The sequence below is a fragment of the Pipistrellus kuhlii genome, unplaced genomic scaffold, assembly GCF_014108245.1.
Source record: "Pipistrellus kuhlii isolate mPipKuh1 unplaced genomic scaffold, mPipKuh1.p scaffold_m20_p_21, whole genome shotgun sequence".
Lineage (NCBI taxonomy): Eukaryota > Metazoa > Chordata > Mammalia > Chiroptera > Vespertilionidae > Pipistrellus > Pipistrellus kuhlii.
In genome coordinates this window covers 9,000,133-9,027,500 of record NW_023425520.1, presented here as the reverse complement: position 1 = coordinate 9,027,500, position 27,368 = coordinate 9,000,133, and the positions used below count along the sequence as shown (strand labels likewise).

At 42.8% G+C, this 27,368-nt stretch overlaps 2 protein-coding genes across 2 annotated transcripts in view; one reads left to right on the top strand and one right to left on the bottom strand.

The window, feature by feature from the left end:
- Positions 1–7,536: 7,536 nt before the first annotated feature.
- LOC118725915 (60S ribosomal protein L37a-like) lies at positions 7,537–7,911 on the bottom strand. The gene has a single exon (XM_036450154.1). The coding sequence runs from the start codon at positions 7,871–7,873 to the stop codon at positions 7,595–7,597; it is 279 nt and encodes a 92-aa protein (XP_036306047.1). The 5' UTR covers positions 7,874–7,911; the 3' UTR covers positions 7,537–7,594.
- Positions 7,912–14,459: 6,548 nt separating this feature from the next.
- The window catches only part of NLRP3 (NLR family pyrin domain containing 3), a 32,088-nt gene continuing 19,179 nt past the window's right edge, over positions 14,460–27,368 (top strand). The window contains exons 1-5 of the mRNA XM_036450433.2: positions 14,460–14,797; positions 18,404–18,508; positions 18,909–20,694; positions 22,758–22,928; positions 26,193–26,363. Coding sequence (XP_036306326.1) covers positions 14,521–14,797; positions 18,404–18,508; positions 18,909–20,694; positions 22,758–22,928; positions 26,193–26,363 — 2,510 coding nt within the window. The 5' untranslated portion in view covers positions 14,460–14,520. The remainder of the gene's footprint in view (positions 14,798–18,403; positions 18,509–18,908; positions 20,695–22,757; positions 22,929–26,192; positions 26,364–27,368) is intronic.

Here is a 27,368-nt window from a genome sequence, read left to right as displayed (position 1 = left end):
AAAATTTTAAATATTTATTGTTGAAAGCATTACAAATGTCCCCTTTTCATAGTGTTTTTAGAGTTGCTTATGACAACTTTGTTAGAAGGAAATAAATTAGGAAACTTTAGTACATTAATTGTTTTATATTGTGCCATATTATATTAGGTTATATCTTTCTAGGATATGATATATGATTATCTCTTTCAGATATTTGGGGGGGGGATACTTTTGTGGACACTGAAAAATAAGATATTAGCAACAAAAACTCTTTTTTCTTCTTTTTCTGTGAAATAGAAGCTAAGGGGCTAGTTGGCATAAGGAGCCAAAAAAGCCTTGATTGCTTGCCTTGTTTAGCTTTTATTATCACAGCAGCTTAAACTAAAATTAACCTCTAGATACAAGCAGCAGGTAAGCATCCTTGAGAAAGTATATCCATCTGCCCTGTCCTTTAAGCAAAGACACATCTAAGTAAAGCTCAGACTTGTTTGGAAAAGTCAAGGTAGTGGCTATCACCATTGGTAAGATCACCTTGAGGCCGCTGACCTTTCCGAGAATCCTCCTTCCAGACTTTCCAACCAAGTCCCATGCTTCCCCCAAGACAGATGCTGAGACTGTCCCCTGGTGGGGTGTGAGGTTCAGCACAAAACAGGAGGAGTGACACAATTACCCCTCTACTGGACTTTGAGAAAGGACCTTGTCATGTAGGCTAGATTCTTTTTTTTTTCTTTAAATATTTTATTGATGTTATTACAGAGAGAAAGAGAGAGGGATAGACAGTTAGAAACATCGATGAGAGAGAAACATCGATCAGTTGCCTCCTGCACACCCCCTACTGGGGATGTGCCCACAACCAAGGTACATGCCCTTGACTGGACTCAAGCCAGGGGCCCTTCAGTCCGCAAGTCAATGCTCTGTCCACTGAGCCAAACCAGTCAGGGCTAGGCTAGACTCTTGAACCTAAGCTTTCATGATGGAAGCTTGCTTCTCTAGGCTCTGTTGGTCTCTGCTGCTTCCCATCCCACTAGAACAGGCACAGCTTTCTGTGTGCAGCCTTTTATGGCTTATGTGATAGTTACCATCTGAGATCCTATGAAATACCAAGCACTCTATATGAGGTATATTACGTGTGCTATTTGACAAATCACTCCACCTTCCTGTTCCTCCCCCACTCCCACAAGGTGTAATTGACATAAGATGAATTTCAGGTACACAAATTAGTTTCAATAAACAATTTGTATTTGTATATCCTACATTCTTAGTTTTCATTCCCTTATATATTTTTTCCTTATTTCTGATACATTCCTGTTTTTAAAATTTATTTAATTTTTTAATTTAATAAATGTTTATTATTCATATTATTACAATTGCTCCCCCCGCCCCCCATAGCTCCCCTCCACCCGGTTCACACCCCACCCTCTGCCCTTCCCCCCACCACTCTCCTCATCCATAGGTGTACATATAATTTTTGTCCAGTCTCTTCTTGCACCCTCACACCCTTTCCCCCTGAGAATTGTCAGTCCACTCCCTTTCTATGCCCCTGATTCTATTATATTCACCAGTTTATTCTGTTTATCAGATTTTTCATTCACTTGATTTTTAATTCACTTGTTGATAGATAAGTATTTGATGTATATAATTTTTATCTTTAACTTTTTCTTTGTCTTCTTCCTCTTCTTAAAGAATACCTTTTAGCATTTCATATAATATTGGTTTGGCGGTGATGAACTTCTTTAGCTTTTTCTTATCTGTGAAGCTCTTTATCTGACCTTCAATTCTGAATGATAGCTTTGCTGGATTGAGTAATTTTGGTTGTAGGTTCTTGCTATTCATCACTTTGAGTATTTCTTGCCATTCCCACCTGACTTGCATAGTTTCTGTTGAGAAATCAGCTGACAATCATATGGGTGCTCCCTTGTAGGTAACTAACTGTTTTTCTCTTACTGCTTTTAATATTCTCTTTTTGTCTTTTGCTCTTGGCATTTTCATTATGATGTATCTTGGTGTGGTGCTCTTTGGATTCCTTTTGTTTGGGGTTTTCTGCTCTTCCTGGATTTGTAAGTGTATTTTTTTCACCAGGTGGGGGAAGTTTTCAGTCATTATTTCTTCAAATAGGTTTTCAGTATCTTGCACTCTCTCTTCTTCTGGCACCCCCATAATTTGGATGTTGGTACGCTTGAGGTTGTCCCAGAGGCTCCTTACACTATCTTCAAATTCTTGGATTATTTTTTCTTTTTGCTTTTCTAGTTGAGTGTTCTTTGCTTCTTTGTATGTCAAATCTTTGACTTGATTCTTGTGGTCTTCTAGTCTGCTGTTAGTCTCTGCATAATATTTTTTACTTCAGTCAGTGTATATTTAATTTCTAGTTGGTCCTTTTTCATATCCTCAAGAGTCTCACTAAATTGATCGGCCTTTTCTAGGAAATTCTTGAAAAACCTTATAACCGTGGTTTTGAACTCTATAGCCAGTAGTTAGCTTTCCTCCATTTCTTTCATTTGTAATCTGTTTCATTGTCTCCATATTTTTGCTGCTTCCCTGAGTTGGTAGGGTAGCTTTGTGTGCTAGGTATCTTATATGGCCCAATGGCTCAGCTTTCCCAGTTACCTGAAATGGACACTCTTGGAGCAACCCTTTTGTGAACTGTGTGCATAGCCTTGTTGTAGTTAAGTCTTGATTGTTGTTGGAATCACTGGGAGAAATTGACTTCCAGGCCAAACTGGCTGTGAAGATCAGCTGTGTCTACGTTGGGTGAACTTCTGTGCTGGAGACACCCTTATGAGACAAGACTTGCAAAACTGCAAAAGCCTCTGTGCTCAGCTTGGATGGGGTGGAGTCTCAGGGTGGAGCAAACAGCCTTGGTTTCCTATCAGCCCTGCCCTATGAGGCCCCTGGATCTCTGTGTCCCTTGGTAATCGCTGCAAGCACCTTTGAGAGAAAGTTGCCCTTGAGTTTCGCCTGCTGCCTGACAGTCCAGTTTCTCCCTGAATGAGTCTGGGTTCCCAGAGTCTCACCCAGAACTGGAGTTCAGTGCAGTCAGGAGCTTCCGTCTCCCTCCTGCTTAAGAAAGCTAGCTGTGCACTCAGCCATCAGTCCTCTCTGTGCACTTGCACCTCAGGACCTCTGCCTTCCACAGCTCCCCTGAGTCTCAGTGTGCTTTTCTCTTTTCCTGATAGTCCAGATTCCCCTGTATGAGTCTGGGTCCCTAGGGTCTTGCCTGGAATTGGAGTTCAGCACAGTTAGGAGCTTATATCTCCCTCCCTCTTGAGAAAGCCAGCCACACACTCAGTTGCCAGTCCTCTCCATGCACATGTCTCCATACCTCAGCCTTTTGCAGCTCCTCTGAGTCTTAATGTGCTTTTCTCTTTCCTTTTAGTAGTAGAATTTCCAGTCATCCAGCTTTTCTGTGGTTCTGGATGGTGTCTGTTTTGTCTTTTAGATGTAGTTTTGAAAGAGAACTACAGGCCAATATCCTTGATGAACATAGATGCTAGAATCCTCAACAAAATTCTAGCAAATTATATGCAGTATTACATTAGAAAGATCATACGCCATGATGAAAAGTGGGAACAGAAGGATCATACCTCAACATAATAAAAGCTATATATGACAAATCTACAGCCAACATTATATTCAATGGGTAAAAACTAAATTCATTTTCCCTAGGAACAGGAATAAGACAGGGATGCCCACTTTCAGCTCTTCTGTTCAATATAGTACTGAAAGTGCTAGCCAAAGCGATCAGAGGAGAAGAAATAAAAGGCATCCAAGTTAGAAAAGAAGAAATAAAATTGTCATTATTTGCATATGACATGATACTGTACATAGAAACCCCAAAGACTCCATTAAAAACTATTAGTCTTAATAAATGAATTCAGCAATGTAGCAGGATACAAAATTAACATCCAACAATCTATGGCTTTTTTTTTAAACATAATTTTATTGGTTTCAGGTAGGAAGGGAGAGAGAGAGAGAGAGAGATTTAGACATATCAATGATGAGAGAAAATCATTGATTGGGTCTCTCCTGTATGCTCCCTTCTGGGGACTGAGACTGAAACCAGGCATGTGCCCTTGATGATAATTGAACCCGGGACCCTCCACTCCACAGGACTGCACTATATCTACTGAGCCAGACTGTCTAAGGCTCTATGATTTTTTTTATACACAAAAAAGAAACTTACAGAAAGAGAAATAAAAAAAAAATCCCATTTAACATTGCACCAAAAAAAATTAAGGTGTCTAGGAATAAACTTAATTAAAGAGGTAAGAGACCTGTACTCAGAAAACTACAGGACTTTGAAAAAAGAGATAGAGGAAGACATAAACAAACGGAAGAACATACCATGTTCATGGATTGGTAGAATCAACATCATTAAAATGTCCCTACTACCCAAAGCAATTTATAGATTCAATGCAATCCCCATTAAAATACCAGTGGTATATTTCACAGACTTAGAACAAACTTGCCAAAAATTCATCTGGAATAAAAAAACACTTGGAATAGCCACAGCAATCCTGAGAAAGAAGACCAAAGTTGGAGTGATCACAATACCAGATATCAAGCTATATTACAAAGTCACAGTTCTCAAAACTGCCTGGTACTGGCACAAGAATGGACATATAGACCAATGGAATAGAACAGAGAATCCAGAAATCAGCCTAAGCCATTAGGCTCAATTAATGTTTGACAGAGGAGGCAAGAGTGTGCAATGGAGTGAAATTTCAATAAACGATGCTGGAAAATTTGGTCAGATACATGGAAAAAAATGAAATTAGATCACCAACTTGCACCATATATAAAAACAAACTCAAATGGATAAAGGACTGAAATATAAGACAGGAAGCCATAAACATCTTAGAAGACTCCACATGCTGCAAAATATCAGACATGTTATAGAAATATTCTTACTGATACCGCTCCTAGGGCAATGGAAACTAAAGAGAAAATAAACAAATGGGACAACATCAAAATAAAAAGCTACTGCACAGCAAAAGAAACCATAAACAAAACAATAAGAAATGGGGGAGAATTCAAGATGGCTGCACAGGTAAACACCTAGCCACAGCCGCACACAACAATTTCAATAAAATACAACTAAAATATAAAATGGACATTACCCAGACCTACAGGAAAGTCGACTGACTGGAAATTCTACAATGAGAAGCAAGGAGAAAACCAGAAGGAAGTGCGGAGGAGCGGTAAAAGCCTAAGGTACGGAGACAGGCGGCGTGTGGAGGGGACGGAGCCGGAGAGAAGGGGCGGCTGATTGCCTGGCTGGCGTTCCCTAGCGGGAAGGAGATAAAAGCTCTGACTGTGCTTGGCCCCAGTTCCAACTGCTCTGAACCCCAGTTCTAGGCCAGACCCCAGGGACCCAGGCTCATCCATAGGGAGCTGGGCTGTAAGGCAGAACCCCGGGGGAGTGGCAAAGGAGGTCCCGGAGGCGCACACATTGCGCACAGAGAAGGGACGGTTGGCTGTGCCACGGGATTGCCCTGGCGGGAAGGAGACTGGGGCTCCAGACTGCTCTGAAAGCCACCTCCAATCCCACTTCCAAGTGAACAGAACCTCAGTTCCCGGCTCACTGGGGGAGAACCTAGACTGTTTGGTAGCGGGCGAAAATTGAGGGCACCTTTCTCTCAGAGGCTCTTGCAGTGAGTACTGAAGGACCCTGAGACTCAGGAGCCGCATAGGGTGGGACTGACAGAAGCCAAAGCTGTAGGCTCCACCCTAAAACTCCGCCCCATCAGGGAAGCTGCGAAAATGAGACAACAAAATAGATCACAAATGAAAGAAATGGAGGACAAAAAGCGACTAGATATAGAGTTCAAATCTACGCTTATAAGGTTTTTCAAGAATTTCCTAGAAAAGGTCGATAAGACCTATGAGGATATGAAAAGGGATCAACTAGAATTAATAAGGAATCAATGAGAAATGATAAGGGATCAACAAGAAATAAAGAATACATTGTCTGAAATAAAAAATATTATATAGAGTCCTAAAAACAGAATGGAAGATCACAAGAATCAAGTCAAAGATTTGGAACATAAAGAGCCAGAAGACACTCCTCCACAGAAGCAAGAAGACAAGAGAATCCAGAAAATTGAAGATAATGTAAGAAACCTCTGGGACAACTTCAAACAAACCAACATCAGAATTATGGGGGGTCCCAGAAAATGAGAGAGAGCAAGATATCGAAAACATATTGAAAGAAATAGTGACAGAAAACTTCCCCCACCTGGTGAAAGAATTACAATAGATTTACAAGTCCAGGAAGCACACAGAACTCCAAACAAAAGGAATCCAAAGAGGACCACACCAAGACAAATCATAATTAAAATTCCAAGAGCAAAAGACAAAGAGAGAATATTAAAAGTAGCAAGAGCAAAGCAGGTAGTTACCTATAAAAGAGCACCTATATGATTGTCAGCTGATTTCTCAACAGAAACCATGCAGGCCAGTCAGGAATGTCAACAAATATTCAAGGTGATGAATAGTAAGAACCTACAGCCAAAGATAATCTACCCATCAAAGCTATCACTCAGAATCGAAGGCCAGATAAAGAGCTTCACTAATAATAAAAAAAAAAAGCTAAAGGAGTTAATCACCACCAAACCAGAATTATATGAATTGCTGAAGGGGGTTCTTTTGGAAGAGAAAGTAAATAAAGATAAAAATTGTGAACAACAAATAAGTAACTATCAACAAGTGAATCTAAAAACCAAGGAAATTAAAAAAAAAATCTGATGAACAATATTAACTGTTGAATATAATAGAATCAGAGGTATGGAAGGGGAGTGAACTGACGATTCTTGGGGAAAAGGGGAGAGGGGGATGTGGGAAGAGACTGAAGATAAACTGTGCACCTATGGATGAGGACAATGGGGGATGGGGAAAGGGCAGAGGGTGGGATGGGAACCTGGTGGAGGAGAGCAATGGGGGGGGGGGGGAAGGAACATTTGTAATAATATGAACAATGAAAGTTTATTAAAAAAAAACAAAAACAAAAACAGGAAAGCCCATTGCATGTGAGAATATATTTGCCAATGCTATTTCAGATTAGGGTTTAATCTACAAAATTTCCATGGATCTCATACAACTTAACAAAAGGAAGATAATCCAATAAAAAATGGGCAAAGGGCCAAAACTGGTTTTGCTCAGTGGATAGAGCATTGGCCTGCGGACTCAGAGGACCCGGATTCAATTCCGGTCAAGGGCATGTACCTTGGTGGCGGGCACATTCCCCAGTAGGGGGTGTGCAAGAGGCAGCACATGTCTGTTGTCCATGTTTCTAACTCTCTACCACTCTCCCTTCCTCTCTGTAAAAACTCAATAAAATGTATTTTTTAAAAAATGGGCAAAGGACCTAAATAGACATTTTTCAAAAGAAGGAGTACAGAAGGCCAAGAGACATATGAAAACATGCTCAAAGTCACTAATCATCTAAGAGATGCAATTCAAAACAGCAATGAGGTACCATTTCACACCTGTTACAATGGCTATCATCAAATAGGTTTTCAATTTCTTGTTCTCTCTTAATAAAATGAACAACCAAAGTACTTGTTATATAAATTTACCCATTTATTATAGGCTCTCAATGTTTCCAACTGTGGAGCTTCTACTGGTCTTTCAATTCCTTCAGTCTTCTGATGGCTGACTTTACTGTGACGGCAGAAGTGGTGTTGTAGGTCCAGGCACCGCCAGTGACTGTCTTCATGCAGGATCCACAGTGCCAGATCCCCACGGCTCGCCTCTTCATCTTGGTTTTGCCATAGAAGGAGCAGGTGTACTTGACATGCTGGCTGATCTCAATCTTCTTCACCATTTTCCGGAGGGAGGCGCCATAACGGGTCCCGTATTTACCGATGATTCCGATCTTCTTGGTGCGTTCAGCCATGTCGCCGCGAACCAGGCCGGACGCCGAGAGCAATGTCTTGTTCTCTCTTCTCTCCTTTTGGCATTACCATGATGTAAATATTGGTACAGTTGATATTGTCCCAGAGGCTCCTTACACTGTCCTCATTTTTCTGGATTCTATTTTCTTTTTAAAATATATTTTATTGATTTTTTGCAGAGAGGAAGGGAGAGGGAGAGAGAGTTAGAAACGTCGATGAGAGAGAAACATCAACCAGCTGCCTCTTACACACCCCCTACCGGGGATGTGCCCGCAACCAATGTACATGCCCTTGACCGGAATCGAATCTGGGACTTTTCAGTCCGCAGACCGATGCTCTACCACTGAGCCAAACCGGTTTTGGCCTTTTTTTTTTTTTTTTTTTTTTTTTTTTTTTATATATTTTATTGATTTTTTTTTATAGAGAGAGGAAGAGAGAAGGATAGAAAGTTAGAAACATCGATGAGAGAGAATCATCGACCAGCTGCCCCCTGCACACCCCCTACTGGAGATGTGCCCGCAATCAATGTACATGCTCTTGACTGGAATTGAACCTGGGACCTTTCAGTCAGCAGGCCGTCGCTCTATCCACTGAGCCAAAGCGGTTTCGGCTGTAAATCATTCTTTATTTCAGTTAGTGTTTCCTTCATCTCTGACTGATTCTTTTTTATGCTATGAGGTCCTCACTAAGTTCCTTGAGCATCCTTATAACCAGTGTTTTGAACTCTGCATATAGTAGATTGCTGGTCTCCATTTTGCTTTGTTCTTTTTCTGGAGTTTTGTTCTGTTCTTTCATTTTGGTCATGTTTCTTTGTCTCCTCAATTTGACTCCTTCCCTGTGTTTGTTTCTATGTATTAGGTAGAGCTGTTATGTCTCCTAGGCTTGGTAGCTTGGTAGGTGTACTATAGAGCCTATTGGCAGCCTCCCTGATCACCCCAGGTGGGTACTTGAGGTGCACCTCCTGTGTGGGTTATACATCTTGCTGTTGTAAATGAGTCTTGATTTCTATAGGCATGTCAATGGGAGGGATTTACCCAGGCTTATCAGTTACCAGGCCTGTCTGCGACAACTGGCCAACTACCTCCGACCATCTTGGAGGATCAGCTGTGCAGAGGCCCACCACACAGAGCAGAACTTACTTCATCTTTATTGGGGCTTTGGTACCCTCTAAGTCCACCACTTCTGTGTATTGCTTGTGGAAGTGGTTGAGTGGTGGTGCTTTGTGCTTTGATGTGGTCTGAAACTGTCCCCTGGGTGCACTGATGCTGGGACCTCCGAGGAGGTGCAGACCAAGGTCATCCACTGCCTGTGTTTTGCCCGGGGCCATCAGACATAAGCTGCAAAGTAATCTTCAGGTGGTTGCTTCTTGTCCTGGGCTTGGAGTTGCCCAGATGAGACCAAGTTGTGAATAAACACTAGCTTCTGCTAGTGGTGGGCCTGGGGCCACTTAGGAAGAGATATGGCGTTTGCTGAGGACAGATACTGCTTTTTTTTTTTTTTTTTTTTTTTTTAAGATTTTAGAAAAAACTGAAGCATGAGCCAAAACAGGCTATTCCAGGCAAAGGCTCTGGAAACAGCTCAGGTGGGCATTGAAGTTGGGTGGGACACGGCCTCAGGGAATCACTCAGGTGAAGCAAACAGTTGGGGCCAGGTGATGGAGTCTCAGATTTGGTGCTTGTCTGCTGGCTCTGTGAGGAAGGGCTCATCAAAGGAACAATGGCTTCTGCCAGGACTTCTGGCTGGAAGAAAGTTTCCCCTCTAGCTTTCTCCCTGATGCCAAACAATTCAGTTCCTCATCATATGTCTCCAGTGCTTTTCAAGCTGATACTCCTGCACTAAAGCTCATAGGAAGTGAGTCCATGTGTAGGTGCTTTAAGAGGAACTGCCTGGGATTCCAGCAGCCTCAGCCTCCCTCAGCCACAGTCCCCACTGGTTTTTACAGCCAGAAGTTATGGGGATTCTCTTCCTGACATTGGAACTCTTGGATAGGGATCTGATATAGATCAAAGAATCCTCAGTCTTCTGGGGGACCTCCACAGTTGAGATGTCACTTCTGATTTTTTCTGCCACATGTGGGTCTGGGACCAGCCCTTCCCCATCTCTGCCCTCCTGTCAGTCTAGATATGGCTTCTTCTTTATATTCTTAGTTGTAGGGCTTCTGTTCAGCTCAATATCATGTTCTGAATGATGGTTGTTCTCTAGTGTAGTTGCAATTTTGATGTGGTTGTTTTTGAAGGTGAGTACCACATTTACCTACACCGCCATCTTGGCCAGAAGTCCAGTTTCCTCATTCTTACAAAGAAAATCCCTGGTTCCTGGTTTGGCCAATGAGCTCCTTTCACTTTGAAACTTGACCTTATCTGCTGTCAGTGGAGCCTCAGCCTCCAAGATCCTTGCTGCTCCTGTAGGACCCTGGCCCTAGAGATATGGACAATTGGGACTTGGGTTTGCTCTCTTGCCCTGGCCTCAGTAGGAGGCGGGGCTTCTCTTTCATCTTAGAGCTGTATTTAGTTCTATAACTGTGGTAGTACCAGGAGCTAACCACTGATACTGACTTCCCTGAATCAGGCTTTGTTCAAAAGATCTCACATTTATCTATTTTCTCAGTCCTTATGACAGCTATTGTTGTCCCATTTTACAGATAAGGAAACTGAAGCACAAAGAAACCAAGTCATTGTCAATGCTGCTTTGCTGAACTTGAACACTTGTTCTTGTTCCAGAGTTCCTGCACCCACCTGGGATGCTGATGGCCTCTCACTCATCACACTCTATTGAACTCATGTCATTGTCAGACTATGGTTCTGGGCCACTGCAAGAGCCAGGAAAGCAAGTCTGCATGCTTCTTTCTCCTCCAGCTCCTTCAAGATAAGGCAAGGTGTTTTCCAGCTTTGTTTTGTGCCTGGTACACATCCGGTGTTCCATAAATATTAGTCAAACAAGTGAGTCAATGAGTCTGGAAGTAGAATTTGTGCCTATCTATAGAAAATGAAATTAGAATTTTGGAGAGATATCTGCACTCCCATGTACACTACATCTTATTTACAATAGCCAAGACATGGGAGCAACCATTAAAGAATAAATCCTGCCATTTGTGACAACTTTTATGGAAAATGAAATAAGTCAGTAAGAGAAATAACATATAACTTCACTTATATGTGGAATCTAAAATATTTGAACTCACAGGTACTGTTTCTGTTATACAAGATGACTAAGTTGTAGAGGTTTACTGCACAGCACAGTGCCTGAATCTAACAATACTGAACTGAGTACTCACTATTTGTTGAAAGGGTAGACCTTATGTTCAGTGCCCTACACACATACTTTGGGAGGTAATAAATGTGTTTTTGGCCTTGATGGTGATGGCGTCACAATGTATATTTACCTTAATAAAGTGTTTAGAAATAACAGGCAATGGAGAAAACCAGCACTGTCTGCTGCTGCTTCCACATGATGTCTTAGAGAGCACCGATTTTGTGGGTCACGCTCTCTCCCTTGATTCCCTACTCACCAGCACAGTGGAATCCCCCTCCCACTCTTCTTTGTCCTCACAGCATTCACATTACTGCTCCCCGCTTCACCCCCAAACCACTCTGGTGGCTACGTAGAGAGGCCAGACCCTGAGATGTGACTAACCGTTAGTCTCTGCCTTTCCCTGTGATGCAATCTTGTTCACTCCACACTGAGACCACATCCTTCCTGCTCCTGCTGGGCTAACTATAAATTCATCAGGTTTCCTCTTGGGCTGTTCCTGAGGTCGACATCTTTGTGAGTCCAGCTTCTGGGTGAGTCCAGCTTCGTGGAACAGGGTGGCCGAATGGGCCTGGGGAGGAATGGGTAGAGTGTTTTTAGGACCAGAATTTGACTAGAGATTTTTTTCTCCTGTGTACCTTTCAACAAAGTTTCTGAAATGTTCTTTTATATTTACTATTATATGGGCTCTCTCTCTCTCTCTCTCTCTCTCTCTCTCTCTCTCTCTCTCTCTCTCTCTCTCTCTCTCTTTCTGTGTGTGTGGTGGGTAGGGACAAGAGAAGCATTACAGCTTATCCCAGGACTCCCACTGATTAGCTAAGGTCATGGCGAGTGCACTAGGGTTAGGATTAGGGAAGCATGGAGGAGAGTTGGAGTCCTGATGTGGATGGAAAGATTGGTGGTGTCAATAATTTTCAATTTTTCTCATCTCATGGCACACATACTAGTAAACTAGTGACTAAAATTCTTCAGCACACCAAAAAATATATTTTTTGCCAACCTGACAAAAAGTAGATATAATTTTGATTCATTCACATCAGATGGCTATTGTTGTGTTGGTCACTGTCATTATTTTGTTGTTGTTGTTAATCCCCACCTGAGAATGTTTTCTTCATTGCTCTTCAGAGAAGAATAGACAACCAAGGTATGTATCCTTGACCAGAAATCAAACCCGTGGCTCTTGGGTGCACAGGCCAAGGCTCTAACCACTTAGAAGCACAGGCCAGCTCTGTTGTCATTTTTTAATTTGACGATCTAAGGCAGGGATGGGGGATGTTCAGCCCTCAGGCCATATAAGGCCTGAGAAATCATTTGGTCTGGCTCTATTAGAGGTGAGTTAATTAAATCTTTGACCAAATATAGTAGGCTAATTTTTAAGTTGATGATTTCGTATGGCCCAGGAATGATGTTATAAATATCCAAATGGCCCTTGGCAGGAAAAAGTTTCCCCACCCCTGATCTAAGGGAAAAGAGGTCAGGTATTGCATGTTTTTAAAAATTTTTGTGGTTCACCTGTTGGAAATCACTGGATAGGGAAGACAGGGAGGTCTGCATAGCTGGTGGATCTGAAGATACCTTCTCCCCCCACTCCCCTAAATGCATAAGGGATGGACTTGGGTGGATTGTGAGGCCTGAAGTGGAGAGGCAAGGATGAAACTAGAAGAGTGATGAGCATGTTTGAGGTGGAACATGGAACTATAGTTATTATGAATCATGATTTGGCCACTCGCTCTGTTAGTATCATTTATGGCTTTGGCTGATTTGCTTTTCCCAATTCAGTTATATGAAGGGGTCAATCCCAAACAAAGCAACATGTCCATCCATTCAAAACCTAGGATAGTGAGAGAACTGATTTCTAGTCAGGAAAACTGAGAGCGTTGATTTTGTGGGTTACTCTCTCTCTGCATCTTATTTACAATAGCCAAGACATGGGAGCAACCATTAAATAATAAAATCCTGCCATTTGTGACAACATTTATGGAAAATGAAATAAGTCATTAAGAGAAATAACATATAATTTCACTTATATGTGGAATCTAAAATAGTTGAATGCATAGGTACTGTTTCTGTTATACAAGGTGACTAAGTTGTAGAGTTCTACTGCACAGCACAGTGCCTGAATCTAACATTACTGTATTGTGTAAAGTCTAGTCAGGAAAACTGAGAGCACTGATTCTGTTAGTCACAAAAATTGAGTTGGTAAGCTCAATAATGAAAGTCTGTATAATAGGAAGTAGGTAAAGGGGGAGAAAAAGGGGGATATCAGTATGTGTCAACAATAAATTTTTAAAAATGTAAAAAAGAAAAAGAAAGTCCATGTGTGATAAAGGCTGGAAAAGTGTCCTTGTCTTTTAATCATCTCTTTTACTGTCTTTGATCATTTCTGTTCTTCTCTGGCAGAGATAACTAGTTAAGTAATGGAGCCAATGGTCTCACACCTTTCAGGCTGTATAAAGTGCAGATTAGAGGCATGAGCTCAAAGATCTATGAGTCCAGTCTCAATTCTGGCTTTGTCGCTACCTGGCTTCATCTTTCTGATTTGGTCTCCACTCCTAGCAAATGGGGCGGGTATACATGCATCTCACAGGGCTTTGTGCAGGTGAGATGGAAGGAAGCATCAGAGTCATGCCTAGCCCATGAGACACTCAATCAGTGTGAGTTACACTGATTATTATGACCACATTTTACAGGAGACATTAAAGAGATGTATGTTCATTGTTCCCCTGTGCACTCAAATTCCGTCTCACTGAAGTTTTCCTCCATCAGTGGGTTGTCAGAAGGACAGTCTCAGACCATGCCTTCCTCCTCCCACTGTGCACTCTCTCCAGTATTTCCTTAACTACTCTTTTTTGGGTTCTTTCTTTTTGCTCCCCATCCATCTTTCTTCAGGTCAACAGAGAAACAAGGAACCAGAGTCCTTCTGTTAGAAGGAACTTAGAACCATTTTTTTTCACTCTGTCATTTTATAGATGAGGAAACTGAAGTTTGCCCAAGATTGTAGCCCAGTCTTCAGTGTGACCCACACTCTCCCGGTGACCCACAGAGATGGTGCCATGATGCAGTCCTGGGCATCCACTATTGTGCGGGTGCAACTGTATTTGCGGGTCTAATCATTGTTTCTCTCTACAGGGATGCCTTTCTTCTATGGCTCAGGACACTCTTGAGTTGAGCCAAGAGCACAATTGTCTGGTAGGTATTAGGCTTATTTTTCAAAAACTTCAGATGGATTTCATTACAGTTCAGTGACATATGTTTCCTTTCTGTCTTCCTACTTTCTGATCACTTAGTTCTCTCTGAGGGTGAACTTTGGAATAGACTTGCCTTACCCATGTGCTGTTTTCACCCCTCTTTCCCAGTGTGGACCTATGCCTAAAGGCCCTGACCAGGGCTTCAGACAAGCATGGCCAGCGTCCGCTGCAAGCTGACCCAGTATCTGGAGGACCTGGAGGACATGGACTTGAAGAAGTTCAAGATGCACTTAGAAGATTATCCTCCTCAGAAGGGCTGCATTGCACTCCCTAGGGGTCAGACAGAGAAAGCAGATCCTGTGGATCTAGCCACCCTTATGATTGACTTCAATGGGGAGGAGAAGGCATGGGCCATGGCAGTTTGGATTTTTGCTGCAATCAACAGGAGAGACCTTTATGAGAAAGCTAAGAGGGATGAGCCAGAGTGGGGTGAGTAGAGGAAGACAGTAACGGTTTTAATTGTGATAAGATATACACACAATATAAAACTTACCATCTTAACCTTCTTTAAGTGTATGTTTCTTATTTTATTTTTATTTTTTAATTTCTTTATTGATTAAGGTATCACATATTTGCCCTCAATCCCCCATTCCAATACCCCACTCCTCTCCACTCATGTCCCCACCCCCCTATTGTTCTTGACCACTGGTTAGGCTCATGTATGCACACAAGTCCTTTGGTTGATCTCTCCCTTTTATCCCCACCCTCCCTATAAGGTCCAACAGTCTGACCCATGGCTCCTTATCTCTGAGTCTGTTCTTGTTCATCTGTCTATGTTGTTCATCATTTCCCCTAGATGAGTGAGATCATGTCCTACTGGAAATATACTTATAAGAATCGAAAATGAGACAAACAATAATGGTTACGCTGAAAGGCAAATGAATCAGTCTGAAGTGTATATTTCTTTAGTATTCAACACATTCATGTTGTATACAATCAATCAACAGGATTCTTTTTCTTCTTGCAAAATGCTATACCTATTAAACAATTATTTATCCCCTTCTCTCAGCTCCTGGCATCCACCACATATTTTCTGTCTATATGAATTTGACTCCTTGAGGTACCTTTTATTAGTGGCAGAATTTGTCACCCAGGTTATCACATAAGACAATATTTCATTCCTTTTGAAGGCAGAGTAATAGTTCATGGTATGCCTATACCTTGGCATATAGTCTAGAAGTGGGATTACTTATCAATGGGCATTCAGATTGCTTCTAGCTTTGCATTATTGTGAATAATGCTGCTATGAATGTGGGTGTACAAATTTCAATTCTTTGTATGCTCAGAAGTGGAATTACTCAATTATATGGTAATTCTATGTTTCATTTTGTTGAAGAACTGTCATACTGTTTTTCATAGTGCCTGCATCACTTTATACTTCCACCAGCAGTGCACAAAGGTTAGAATTTGTCCATATCCTCACCACACTTATTTTATATTTTATTTAATAGTAGCTAAGTTTGGGTGTGAGATGCCATCTCATTTTGGTTTTGATTTGCATTTCCCTATTAATTAGTGATATTAAGTGAATTTTCATGTGCTTGTTGGCATTTAATCTTTGAAGGAATATCTATTCCTTTTGCCATGTTTTAATTGAGTTGCTTGGTTGTTTTTTTCTTGTTGACTTGCAGGAGTTCTATATATACTCTGGATAGTAAGCACCTACTAGATATATGATTTGCATATATTTTCTCCCATTCCATCCATGTGTTGCCCTTTTACTCTGTTAATGGTATCCTTTGATGCATCAAAGTTGATATGTTTGTTTTTTAAAATGATTCAATTTATTCTTTTTTAATCTATTTTTTAATATATTTTATTGATTTTTTACAGAGAGGAAAGGAGAGGGATAGAGAGCTAGAAACATCGATAAGAGAGAATCATTGACCAGCTGCCCCCCCCCCCCCCTGGGGATGTGCCTGCAACCAATATACATGCCCTTGACCGGAATTGAACCTGGAACCTTTCAGTCTGCAGGCCGACGCTCTATCCACTGAGCCAAACCGGTTTCGACCATTTATTCTTATTGGCTTCATCCTCTTCTTCCTCTTGTGCTAATACTATGAGTAGATGGCAGAAAGCAGTTTTCTTTTTTCTAACTCCTTTAGAAATCCAAGTCAGTGCTCATGTATCCCTAAGAAACTTCCCTGATTAGTTCCACTTTATCCAAACCTTTTCCATGTCTGCAACTTCCTCCGGGTCTCCATCAAATTCCTTAAGTGTCTGTTTGCATGGCCGACAAGCTCTGGCTCAGGGGCAACCTCTCACCTTACAGAGCTATGTGTTGTGTGCAGAAAAGCCTTTCTTATAACCATTACTTTGGGCATGTGAAGGGGAAAATATTTTCTTCCTTCTTGTGGACGGGTGAGGTTCTTCCCTTTGGCTTGGTGTCCTGAGCAAGGGACAAGTAGGGCTCAGAGGAATCTTGAAAATCTAGGATGATGATTTTGAGCTAGTGAAAAGGGAAGATATAAGTGAACCAGCATATCAGAGGAAGCATGGCAAGGCGGGGCAGCAATGTGGGTGTGAGAAGGAAGAGAAAATGACATGGGGGCATGAGGAGGGGTGCATGGCAGTGGGTGTTCACATAATAACACAATTATAATTGTGTCAGTACTTACCTACCACGTAACCAAATTAAAGTTAAACCATAGTCGCAGAAGTAGTTCATTAAGTATTGTAGTTTTAATAGATTTTATTCATTTTTCACAAGAACCCCATGAGGCCAGCACTTTCAAATGAACTTTCAATTTCATTATACTAAGGGCAATAAGCCAGTCACTAAAAGAGAAATACTGTAAGAGTAGGCACAGAGAATGGTGGTTGCCAGGGGCTACAGGGAGATGGGAATGGAAAATTATTCAACGGGTATAGATTTTCAGTTTTTACAAGAATTCTGGAATTGACTTCCCAACAATGTGAAGCCTGTAACAAGTTCTGATTGTCCGAGGCAATGTCCTCACCAGGCCCAAGGCCAGAATTCAATGCCAGGTGTGTCTTTGGTTCAAGCCTGGCTCTTAACCACTATGACATTTTGGTTTCCATATCTGGGTTTTGAGGTGGAACTTCTTTTGGGGGTGGTAGTGAGAGGAGTGACTAGAGCAAGCATGTCAAACTTGCGGCTGGTAGAGGCCCGCCAGCTGTGAATTTGACATGCTTGGGCTAGAGTTAGGCTTTGGTTTGAGTTAATGTTTGGATTTTGTTTTGTGATCAGGTTACCAATAGCATTTGCATCAGGGGAAGCAGAAGCCTATTAGGAATCCTTCCTGTCCCTCTTGGGTTCCTGCCCATTTAAAGTTATCCACACTGTCTATTTCCCCTGAATTTCTCCTAGGAAATGCCTCTTTGAAATGTGTCATTTAGTGACTGTTTAGATCTGTAGTTCTCAACTGTGGATACAGGTTGAAGCTTTATAAATGTAATGGTGCCAGATCCTACCTCACACGGGTTGAAAATCAGTATTTTTTTAAAACTTTGTAGGTGAATCTAAAGTCAACCAGGATTCTGCACCACTGAGTTAGATATAAACCAGATTGGGATTCTCCCTCTTGAAGACCCAGAATGAGGATTAAGATGAATTCCAGTGGGGTCAGGGAGGGATGATACTGCTGGCCCATGGCCATCTTGGGGATACCAGGGAGCATGGAATTGGCCTCAACACCAGAGCATTGTGATGGTGGTGATAGGGGGGAGGGTTTGGCTGCCAAATGCATATGAAGAACAGAGAAACCTGCCTGCCCCACATGTTTGCCAGATGTTTTCTAGGCCTGGGAGAGAGATTCTGAGACTGGATTCTGTGGGTACATGATGCTTAGAGGGTGGATCAATGCCATTACTTTGAAATTGGGAGCACAAGAACACCCCTGACTGGACCTTTATCTACATGCCTGTCATTTGTAACTCTGAGCTGTGTTTTGGGTTGGCAGGTGTCCAGGCAGGTGCCTTTGACCTGTGCCTGGTGCTTGGTCTCAACTACATCACCTTAGGCAGGAGTTCTACTTTTGACACTTAGTATTTTTTTCTTTTTAATTTCAGACAATGCACATTTTTCTGTGGTATGCCGGGAAGAAAGCCTCGAAGAAGAGTGGATGGGATTATTGGGGTTTCTTTCCAGAATCTCTACTTGTAAAAAAAAGCAAGGTAATCATGGGGGTGGTGCTTTCAATTGGGTTTGGAGATGTTGTCTGGGAGCTGGTCATCCTCCTAAGTGCTCCTGCTCCTTGTAGCTGAAGATGTGGATATATGTTCACCTGGCTTCTTGCCATCCCCAAACCAAGGAGAGCCGTTGAGTGTTTCAGATTTTGAAAGGCGTGGCCTGCAGGGGCTAAGATTGAATAAAAAGGATTTTTGGCTGGGGGCAGCACAAAGGCACTTTGCTGTTTGTCTGCTAAACTCTGTTTAGGAAGACTTATAACCAAGTAGTGGAGAGGAACTGCACCCCATCTCTTAGTTCCAGTCACCACAGGCTTCTGTTGAGAGCTCAACTCAGGTGGATGTGCTCAGGCTTCTCCCAGAGTCTAACTTTCTGTCTCTGCCTTAGATTACTGTAAGAAGTACAGAAATCATGTAAGAAGCAGATTCCAGTGTATCAAAGACAGGAATGCCCGTCTGGGTGAAAGCGTGAACCTCAACAAACGCTACACCAGGCTGCGTCTCGTCAAGGAACACCAGAGCCAGCAGGAGAGGGAGCATGAACTCCTGGCAATTGGTAGGACCTTGGCAAAGATGAAAGATGGCCCCATGAGTTCCATGAACTTGGAATTGCTGTTCGATCCTGAGGACCAACACACTGAGCCTGTGCACACGGTGGTGTTCCAGGGATCGGCAGGCATTGGGAAAACAATACTGGCCAGGAAGATCATGTTGGATTGGGCATCAGAGAAACTTTACCAAGGCAAGTTTGACTATTTGTTCTACATCCACTGTCGGGAGGTGAGCCTGGGGACACGGAGGAGCCTGGGGGACCTGATGGTCAGCTGCTGCCCTGACCCAAACCCACCCATATGCAAGATTGTGAGGAAGCCTTCCAGGATCCTCTTCCTCATGGATGGCTTTGATGAGCTGCAAGGAGCATTTGATGAGCATACAGAGGCGCTCTGCACAGACTGGCAGAAGGTGGAGCGGGGAGACATTCTCCTGAGCAGCCTCATCAAAAAGAGGCTGCTTCCTGAGGCCTCGCTGATCATCACCACAAGGCCCGTAGCCCTGGAGAAACTAAACCACCTCCTGGACCGTCCGCGGCATGTGGAGATCCTGGGTTTCTCAGAGGCCAAGAAGAAGGAATATTTCTTTAAGTATTTCTCAGATGAGCAGCAAGCCCGGGAAGCCTTTAGGTTGATTCAGGAGAATGAGGTCCTCTTCACCATGTGCTTTATTCCCTTGGTCTGCTGGATCGTGTGCACTGGGCTGAAACAGCAGATGGACAGGGGCAAGAATCTTGCTCAGACATCCAAGACCACCACTGCCGTGTACATCTTCTTTCTTTCCAGTTTGTTGCAATCACAAGCAGGAAGCCAGAAGCACCACGTTTCTGCCAACCTTCGGGGCCTCTGCTCATTGGCTGCAGATGGAATCTGGAACCAGAAAATCTTGTTTGAGGAGGGTGACCTAAGGAACCATGGCCTGCAGAAGGCAGATGTGTCTGCTTTCCTGAGGGTGAATCTATTCCAAAAGGAAGTGGAATGTGAGAAATTCTACAGCTTCATCCATATGACTTTCCAGGAGTTCTTTGCTGCCATGTACTACTTGCTGGAAGAGGAGGAACAGCAAGATGCAAAGAACATGCCACAGAGTCCTTCGGAGCTCCCCAAGAGAGACATGACAGTTCTTCTTGAAAACTATGGCAAATTTGAAAAAGGATATCTGATTTTTGTCGTCCGTTTTCTCTTTGGTCTTATAAACCAGGAGAGAACTTCCTACTTGGAGAGAAAACTGAGTTGTAAGATCTCTCAGCAAATCAGGCTGGAGCTACTGAAGTGGATTGAAGCAAAAGCCAAGGCCAAGACCTTGCAGATGCAGCCCAGCCAGCTAGAGTTGTTCTACTGCTTGTATGAGATGCAGGAGGAGGACTTTGTGCAAAAGGCCATGTGCTACTTCCCTAAAATTGAGATCAATCTCTCCACCAGAATGGACCATGTGGTTTCCTCTTTCTGTATCGAGAACTGTCACAACGTGCAATCCCTTTCCCTGAGGTTGCTCCATAACTCGCCCAAAGAGGAGGAGGAGGAGGAGGAGGAGGAGGAGGAGGAGGAAGAGGAAGAGGAAGCTCAGCACTCTGATGTGAACCAGTGTGTTGTCCCAGATCTTCAGATGGCCTCTTCTCCTCGGTAAGGAAACCAACTGCAGGCAGGTGGTAGAACATGTTCTCTGCTTTTCAGCCACCTTTTTCTTTGCTCTTGCCCCCTCTCCCTTCTTATCAACTGTCTTTCAAATGCAGTTGCCACAACTATGCAATGCAACCACCATTTCTAGTAGATACCTTCACTGGCAGAGACTGACCAATAGAAGAAGGGTAGCTTGACAAATGGGATGAGAAAAAGCCAATGAAACAATAGAGAACTGAGTGAAACTGTTTGTAATTTCAAATTGCTTATAATCCATTTGGGGATTCTAGTTCATATTAGCCAGTCAATACCAAAGAGGCAAAATAAGCCCAGTGACTTTGTTTCAGGATCACAGAGGACAGAGGGCCCTTAGCACTGAACACCAAATGAAGTTTTCTCAGAGTTAAGCCTGAGCCTGCCTTGATGGAGTGGTAGAGATGCGGGTGAGAGGAGTAAAAAATAAAGGGATTTGGGAAGTGAGTCCAGTAAGAACAAGATGTGAATGTGTGTTTAGGAGACAATGGGGAGGGACACAGCTTCATTGGAACAAACACGATACGGGGAAATTGAGGAAAATAGGGCTAGAAAGAGACAGTGTTCCAAGGCCCCACTGTGCTTGCAAACAGCCTATCACAGTCTGTTCACCCATGTGCGAGGTGGGTTGGAAGCTGTGGCTGGTTGGTACAGTGAAGCAGTTGTTACTCAACTTCTGGAATTGCTGCAACCACAGTAGCTATTGGAAGGTGGCCACTCTATGAGTGCATGCGTGTGACCTCTGTAAAAGATAATAGACATGGGACAAAATTAAGGAGAAGTAGGCTGGACTCTTCCATCACCAACAATGAATTTTCAATTCTTGTCCTCTCTCTCTAGCACCTTTATTGTGCAGTCATCAAGGACCATCCTCTGGTCCTAATCCCAGCAATTTAAGGTTCAGTTGTGGGGACAGGCAGACTGAGGAAGATGGGCAATGGAAAGAACACTTGCAGAATGCACCTGAGACACCTACCAGATCCTAAAGGATGGGGCATGAGAGAGTCGAGTGGGGCAGAGGCAGCGCAGACAGAAGAGCAGAGGCTCAGGGGGTGGGAGGTGGGAAAGTGGGATATGCTTCTATGGTGGCTAATAGTTTCAAATAGCTAGAAAGAAGATGGGGAAGGTGGAGAGAGAAGGAAGCAGACCTGCTCATTAAAGACCTAACAGTAAGACGTGACCAAGAACCCACAGCTGTGAGAAAGGCTCGCAGACACTCTGAAAGACCCAATGAAAAGCCTGATGCAGTCTCTCCAGATCCCAGCTCCCTTCTTCGGAGGGCAGGAGTTTGCTTCATGTGTTCTAGAACCTTCTTGGGACCAATGGCAAGGGCATTCACTCAGTGCAAGTTAGAGGTGCAGGCCCATGCCTGGTTGGTGTGGCTCAGTGGTTGAGCATTAACCCATGGACCAGGATATCATGGTTCAATTTGCAGTCAGGACACATGCCCGGGTTGGGGGCTCGATCCCCGGCAGGAGACAGCCGTTCAATTATTCTCTCATCATTGATGTTTCTATCCCTCTCTCCTTCCCCTTCCTTTCTCTGAAATCAATAAAAACATGTAAAATATTTTTAAAAAAGAAATGCAGGCCCAACCCTAGATCTGTGGAGTCAGAATCTGCATTTGAACAAGAGTTGCACATTGGAATCACCTGAAAAATCTTAGAAATATTGATGTACCTGGTCCTATCACTGAGAGTCTGATGTTATTCCCAGGTGTGGCTTGGCCTATGGACTTTTGAGAGGACTGCTGATGCCACTATGCAGCCAGGGTGAGAGCTGGTCTCTGCATCATGTAGCAGAGTGACAGCTGACCCATTGGGGAGGGAGAGAGGGATAGAAACATCAATGATGAAAGAGAATTACCAAGGCTCCCTGCCTTCTTCCCTCCTTGGTGGGCAACCTTTGATTTGTTGATTTATTTCTTCATCTCTGGGAAGCGATTGTTTCAATGGATACCAGGCACTCCTGGACCCTTAACTTATTTGCTATTCTTAAAGACTGATTTTCTTTTGTTTTTCCTTCTCGTATAGATGGGTGAACTGCTATCTCACTTCCAGCATTTGTCGGAGCCTCTTCTCTGTCCTGGGTGCTAACCAGAGCCTCACTGAATTGAACCTCAGTGGCAATCCTCTGGGGGATGCAGGGATGAAGGTGTTATGTGAAATGCTCCACAATCCTGGATGTAACATTCAGAGACTTTGGTAAGAATCTCTCTGTGGTGTGTGTGTGTGTGTGTGTGTGTGTGTGTGTGTGTGTGTGAGAGAGAGAGAGAGAGAGAGAGAGAGAGAGAGAGAGAGAGAGAGAGAGAGAAAGAGAGCTGGAGGGGCCAGATCAGTGGTTTATTAGTTTCTCAGGGCTGCCATAGCAATGTACCACAGATTGAGGGGCTTGAAAAACAGAAGTATATATTTTTCACAGTCCTGGAGGCTGGAAGTTTAATATGAAGGTATGGGCAGGGCTTGTTTCTACTGTGGATTGTTTCCTTGGGTGTAGATGGCATCTTTTCCCCAGATGCTCACATGGTCTTTCTCTGCATGTCTGATCTCCTCTTCTTACAAGGATGATTAGGGCCTGCTCTAATGACCTCATTTTAACTTAGTGACCTATTTAAAAAGCCCATCTCCAAATAGAGTCACACTCTGAAGTCCTAGCGGTTAAACCTTCAATGTATGAATTTTTTTTTTTTGTGGGGAGCACAATTCAACATCTGACAAGTGAGAAGGCAGAATAGATCAGAGTCCAGCTATTTGGGAAGTATTGGATAGAGAAGGATGAAGGGGAACTGAAAACAAGTCATTTGCTAGTGGTGGGTCAAAAAAGATGTGACTTTTAAAAATTTCCATTTCCTCATGGGCCATGCTCATAGATGTGAATCTGAGAGTTTTATCGCATACAATGATGGCTACTGGGCTGGAACCCACCAGGACATTTTGTATAGATTGAATTGTCACAGGGAATTTCTGGTAGCTTTATTCTAAAGTGCTTGCTTTGAATCAGACTCCTGTGCCCTGAGTTGGGCACAGGGGGTCTGGGTCATCCCTGCAGTCCCGCTCCATAGCACAGCTGCATTGTTGACAGCCCACCACTCTAAGATGTCTTACCTTTGTCTCTTGCTCATCATACCCTCCCCATATCTGATCTTATCAATTTTACCTACTTTACTACAAGCCATTGTCCATTTTCCTCAGCTTTACTCCACCAGCCCAGATCCAACAACTGCAATCACTTTTTTTTGGATATTGCAATGGCTTCCAAGATCATCAACTTCCAAGGGCAGGATTTGTGTGTGTCTTGCCACCATTACTGCAATGCCCTAAGAAGTGTCTTAGCACACATTAGTACCCAAAAATACACACTGGCCCTGACCGGTGTGCTTAGTGATTAGAGTCTCTCTCTCTCTCTCTCTCTCTCTCTCTCTCTCTCTCTCTCTCTCTCTCTCACACACACACACACACACACACACACCCTTACACTTAAGGGTTGCAGGTTTAATTTCAGATCAAGGGCACATACATGGGTTGCATGTTTCATCCTCTGGCCTTGATTGGGACACATGCGGAGGAGGCAATCGATCCATGTGTCTCTCTCACATTAATGTTTTTCTCTCTCTTGTCTCTCTCCCCCTACCTTCCTCACTCCTTTCCACTCTCTGAAAAGCAATGCAAAAATTATCCTCAGTGAGGATTAACAACCACACAACAAAACAAATACCTGAAGGAATAGCATGGCTGTTTATTCTCCCTGCATCCACTTTTGCCTCACTCGAACCCCTTGTCCATACAAAAGTCAGAGGGTTATTTTAAAAATTCTACCTTAATCATGACATTTCACTTGCTTAAGTGCTATCTCTTCACTTTTTAAAAACAGAATACAGTCTTTTTAAATTGATTTTATTGGGGTAAACTTGGTTAATAAAATTATCTAGGCTTCTGGTATACAATTCTATAATATATAATCTGTATATTGTATTGTGTGTTCACTATCCCAAGTTAAGTCTCCTTTCATAACCATTTATCCCCCTAATTTTACTTCCTCCAACCCTCTTTCCCTCTGGTAATAACTATAATGTTGTCTGTGTCCATATTTTGCGGGTGTTTTTGCTTAATCCCTCATCTCTTTCACGTAGGCCTGCAACCCCCCACCCCTCTGATAGCTGTCAATCTGCTCTCTGTCTATGAGAGTGTTTCTATTTTGTTTGTTAGTTTATTTTTTTCATTAGATTCCACATGTGAATGAAATCATATGGTACTTGTCTTTCTCTGACTGGCTATTTCACTTAGCTAGCATAAAAATCTCCAGGTCCATCCGTGCTGTTGCAAAAGGTAAGGTTCCCTTCTTTCTTTGACAGCCACATAGTATTCCATTGAGCAAACGTACCACAACTTTTTTGTTTGTTTGTTTGTTTGTTTTTTTAACCAATCATCTACTCATGGGCATTTGGCCTGTTTCCAAATCTTGGCTACAATGAGCATATGGGTACATCTCTTTGCTCTATTGATAAATTACAAATCCTTTATAATTTTTGCCTTGAGGACTCCTTCTTGCCTTGAAGGTTCTGGCTGGGTTTGGCACTTCACCTGCCTCTTTGCCCTCATCCCATACTACTATCCCATTTGTCCCTCTGGGTGCCCCTGCATGATTCTAGGGAGTGAAACATAAATAGGGAGATGTGGGTGATTATGAGTTGCTTTGCAGATAAATACAGATTTAGTTGTCCATTTGCTTCTAATTGGTGTAAAGATGGAGACAGAAAGGAAGGGTGGTCCAAAAACCTCTAGGATATCTGAACCATTGGTCTGGAAAGGAAGTAGGTTATTGCTCTTTTTCCCATGAAAGAGACAAATCATTGTTTTTATTAATGGTGAATGAGTGTGTGTGTGTGTCAAAAAAATCAAGAATCAGAGCTGCTTGCTCCTCCAGTATGGATGAGGACCTGGGATTAAAGCATTGAGCAGACTAGCAGGAATGGGGCTGGCAAAGTGAAGTAGATGGATACAACCCTACAGAACCTGGCATCTGTCAGAGGGAGTTTCAACTGTTAGGAGCATGTGGTAAAGAAGTGGAACCCACAACTTCACTACCCTTTTTATTTACCGAACAGGAACATGCCATTTATATATCGGAGAGTTTACCATTATTTACAAAGGGAGTTCACTGCCTGCTGCTCAGCAGTTGTGGTCTCAGGCTGGGAGAGCTAACTTCCCTATACATCTTGGGCTGTATTCAGGAGTTCTGATATCTTTAGAAGCCTCATTATGTGGGTGAGGGCATGTGCTGGGGAAAGTCAATGGGGGAAAAAGGAGACATATGTACTACTATTTGTAATACTTTAAACAATAAAATAAAAACTTCATCATGATTTTTACTTTGTAACTTGAAAACACAAGTGTCCCTGTTTAGGCTAAAAACGTGTGCAGACCAGAAGCTGTGTTCTGACACTTTCTGCTTCTGTGCTTGGCATCAAGGTTGAGGCAGTGTTGCCTTTCTCATCAGTGCTGTTTCCACATCTCCTCGGTCCTGAGCACCACCTGTATGCTGGTGGAACTGGATCTGAGCCACAATGCTCTGGAAGACTGTGGAGTCAAACGTGTGTGTGTGGGACTGAGGCATGCATTCTGCAATCTGAAGAAGCTGTGGTGAGTGTGAACTCGTTTTCTCCATGAAGCATGAGCAGTGGCTCAAGGAGCTCCCACAGGCTGGAGTGTTAGTGTGAGGATGGCCTTGGCTGCTCAGATGTTCCCTGTGTTACCTCCAGGTGTTGGTCAGTAATTCCATCAGTTAGTGTTTGCTGTGGAAGAAGCCACATGCTAAGCACTGGAGAGGGGACTCAGTCAAAGTATTATGTTGCCTTTAAATTGTTCACTGTCTAGCTGAAGAAATACAACCAGTGCAATGCAGTGATCTAGAAAAGTCTTGAGAATTCATGGCAGGCCCTTGGTCTCAACACTGAATAGGAAAAATGGTGCTAAAGCATTGCACATACTTAACAGTCTGTGCAGCCCTTTACCAAATGCTTCTGAGATACTTGAATTTTGAAGAAGAGAAGAAAGCACTTGAAAATGGTAAAATTGGTGTACACCTATCTGAATGGTTATTATAAAACAACACAAAACAGAAAACATCAAGTGTTGGTGAGAATGTGGAGAAAGTGGAAATCTCATACTTTGCTGGTGGGAATGTTAAATGTGGAGAACAGTGTGTCAGTTCCTAAAAACATTAAACAGAATTACCAAAGAGTTGAAATGAGGCACTCAAACATGTCCACAGCAGTGTCATTCACAATAGCCACAAGGGGGAAACAACCAAGTTTCCACCGATTTAAAAAATGTGGCATATTCACAAATATAGCCATAAAAGGAATTCTGACACAGGCTGCAACATGGTTAACCTTGGACATTATACTAAGTAAAATAAGCCAGACACAAAGGCCGAATTCTATATGATCCTCTTATGCAAGTGAGGTTCCTAGAATGGTCAAAGTCATAGAGACAGAAAGTAGAAGGCTGGTTGCCAGGGATTGAGGGAGGAGAATTGGGAATTGTTTAATGGAGACTGAATTTTAGTTTGGTATCATGAGAAAGTTCTGGAGATGGAGGGTGGTGATGCTGGTGCAACAATGTGAATATACTTAATGCCACTGA

Bases quoted from the DNA above. Each gene is read 5' to 3' on its own strand.
- LOC118725915 (XM_036450154.1), bottom strand. From the start codon at position 7,873: ATGGCTGAACGCACCAAGAAGATCGGAATCATCGGTAAATACGGGACC.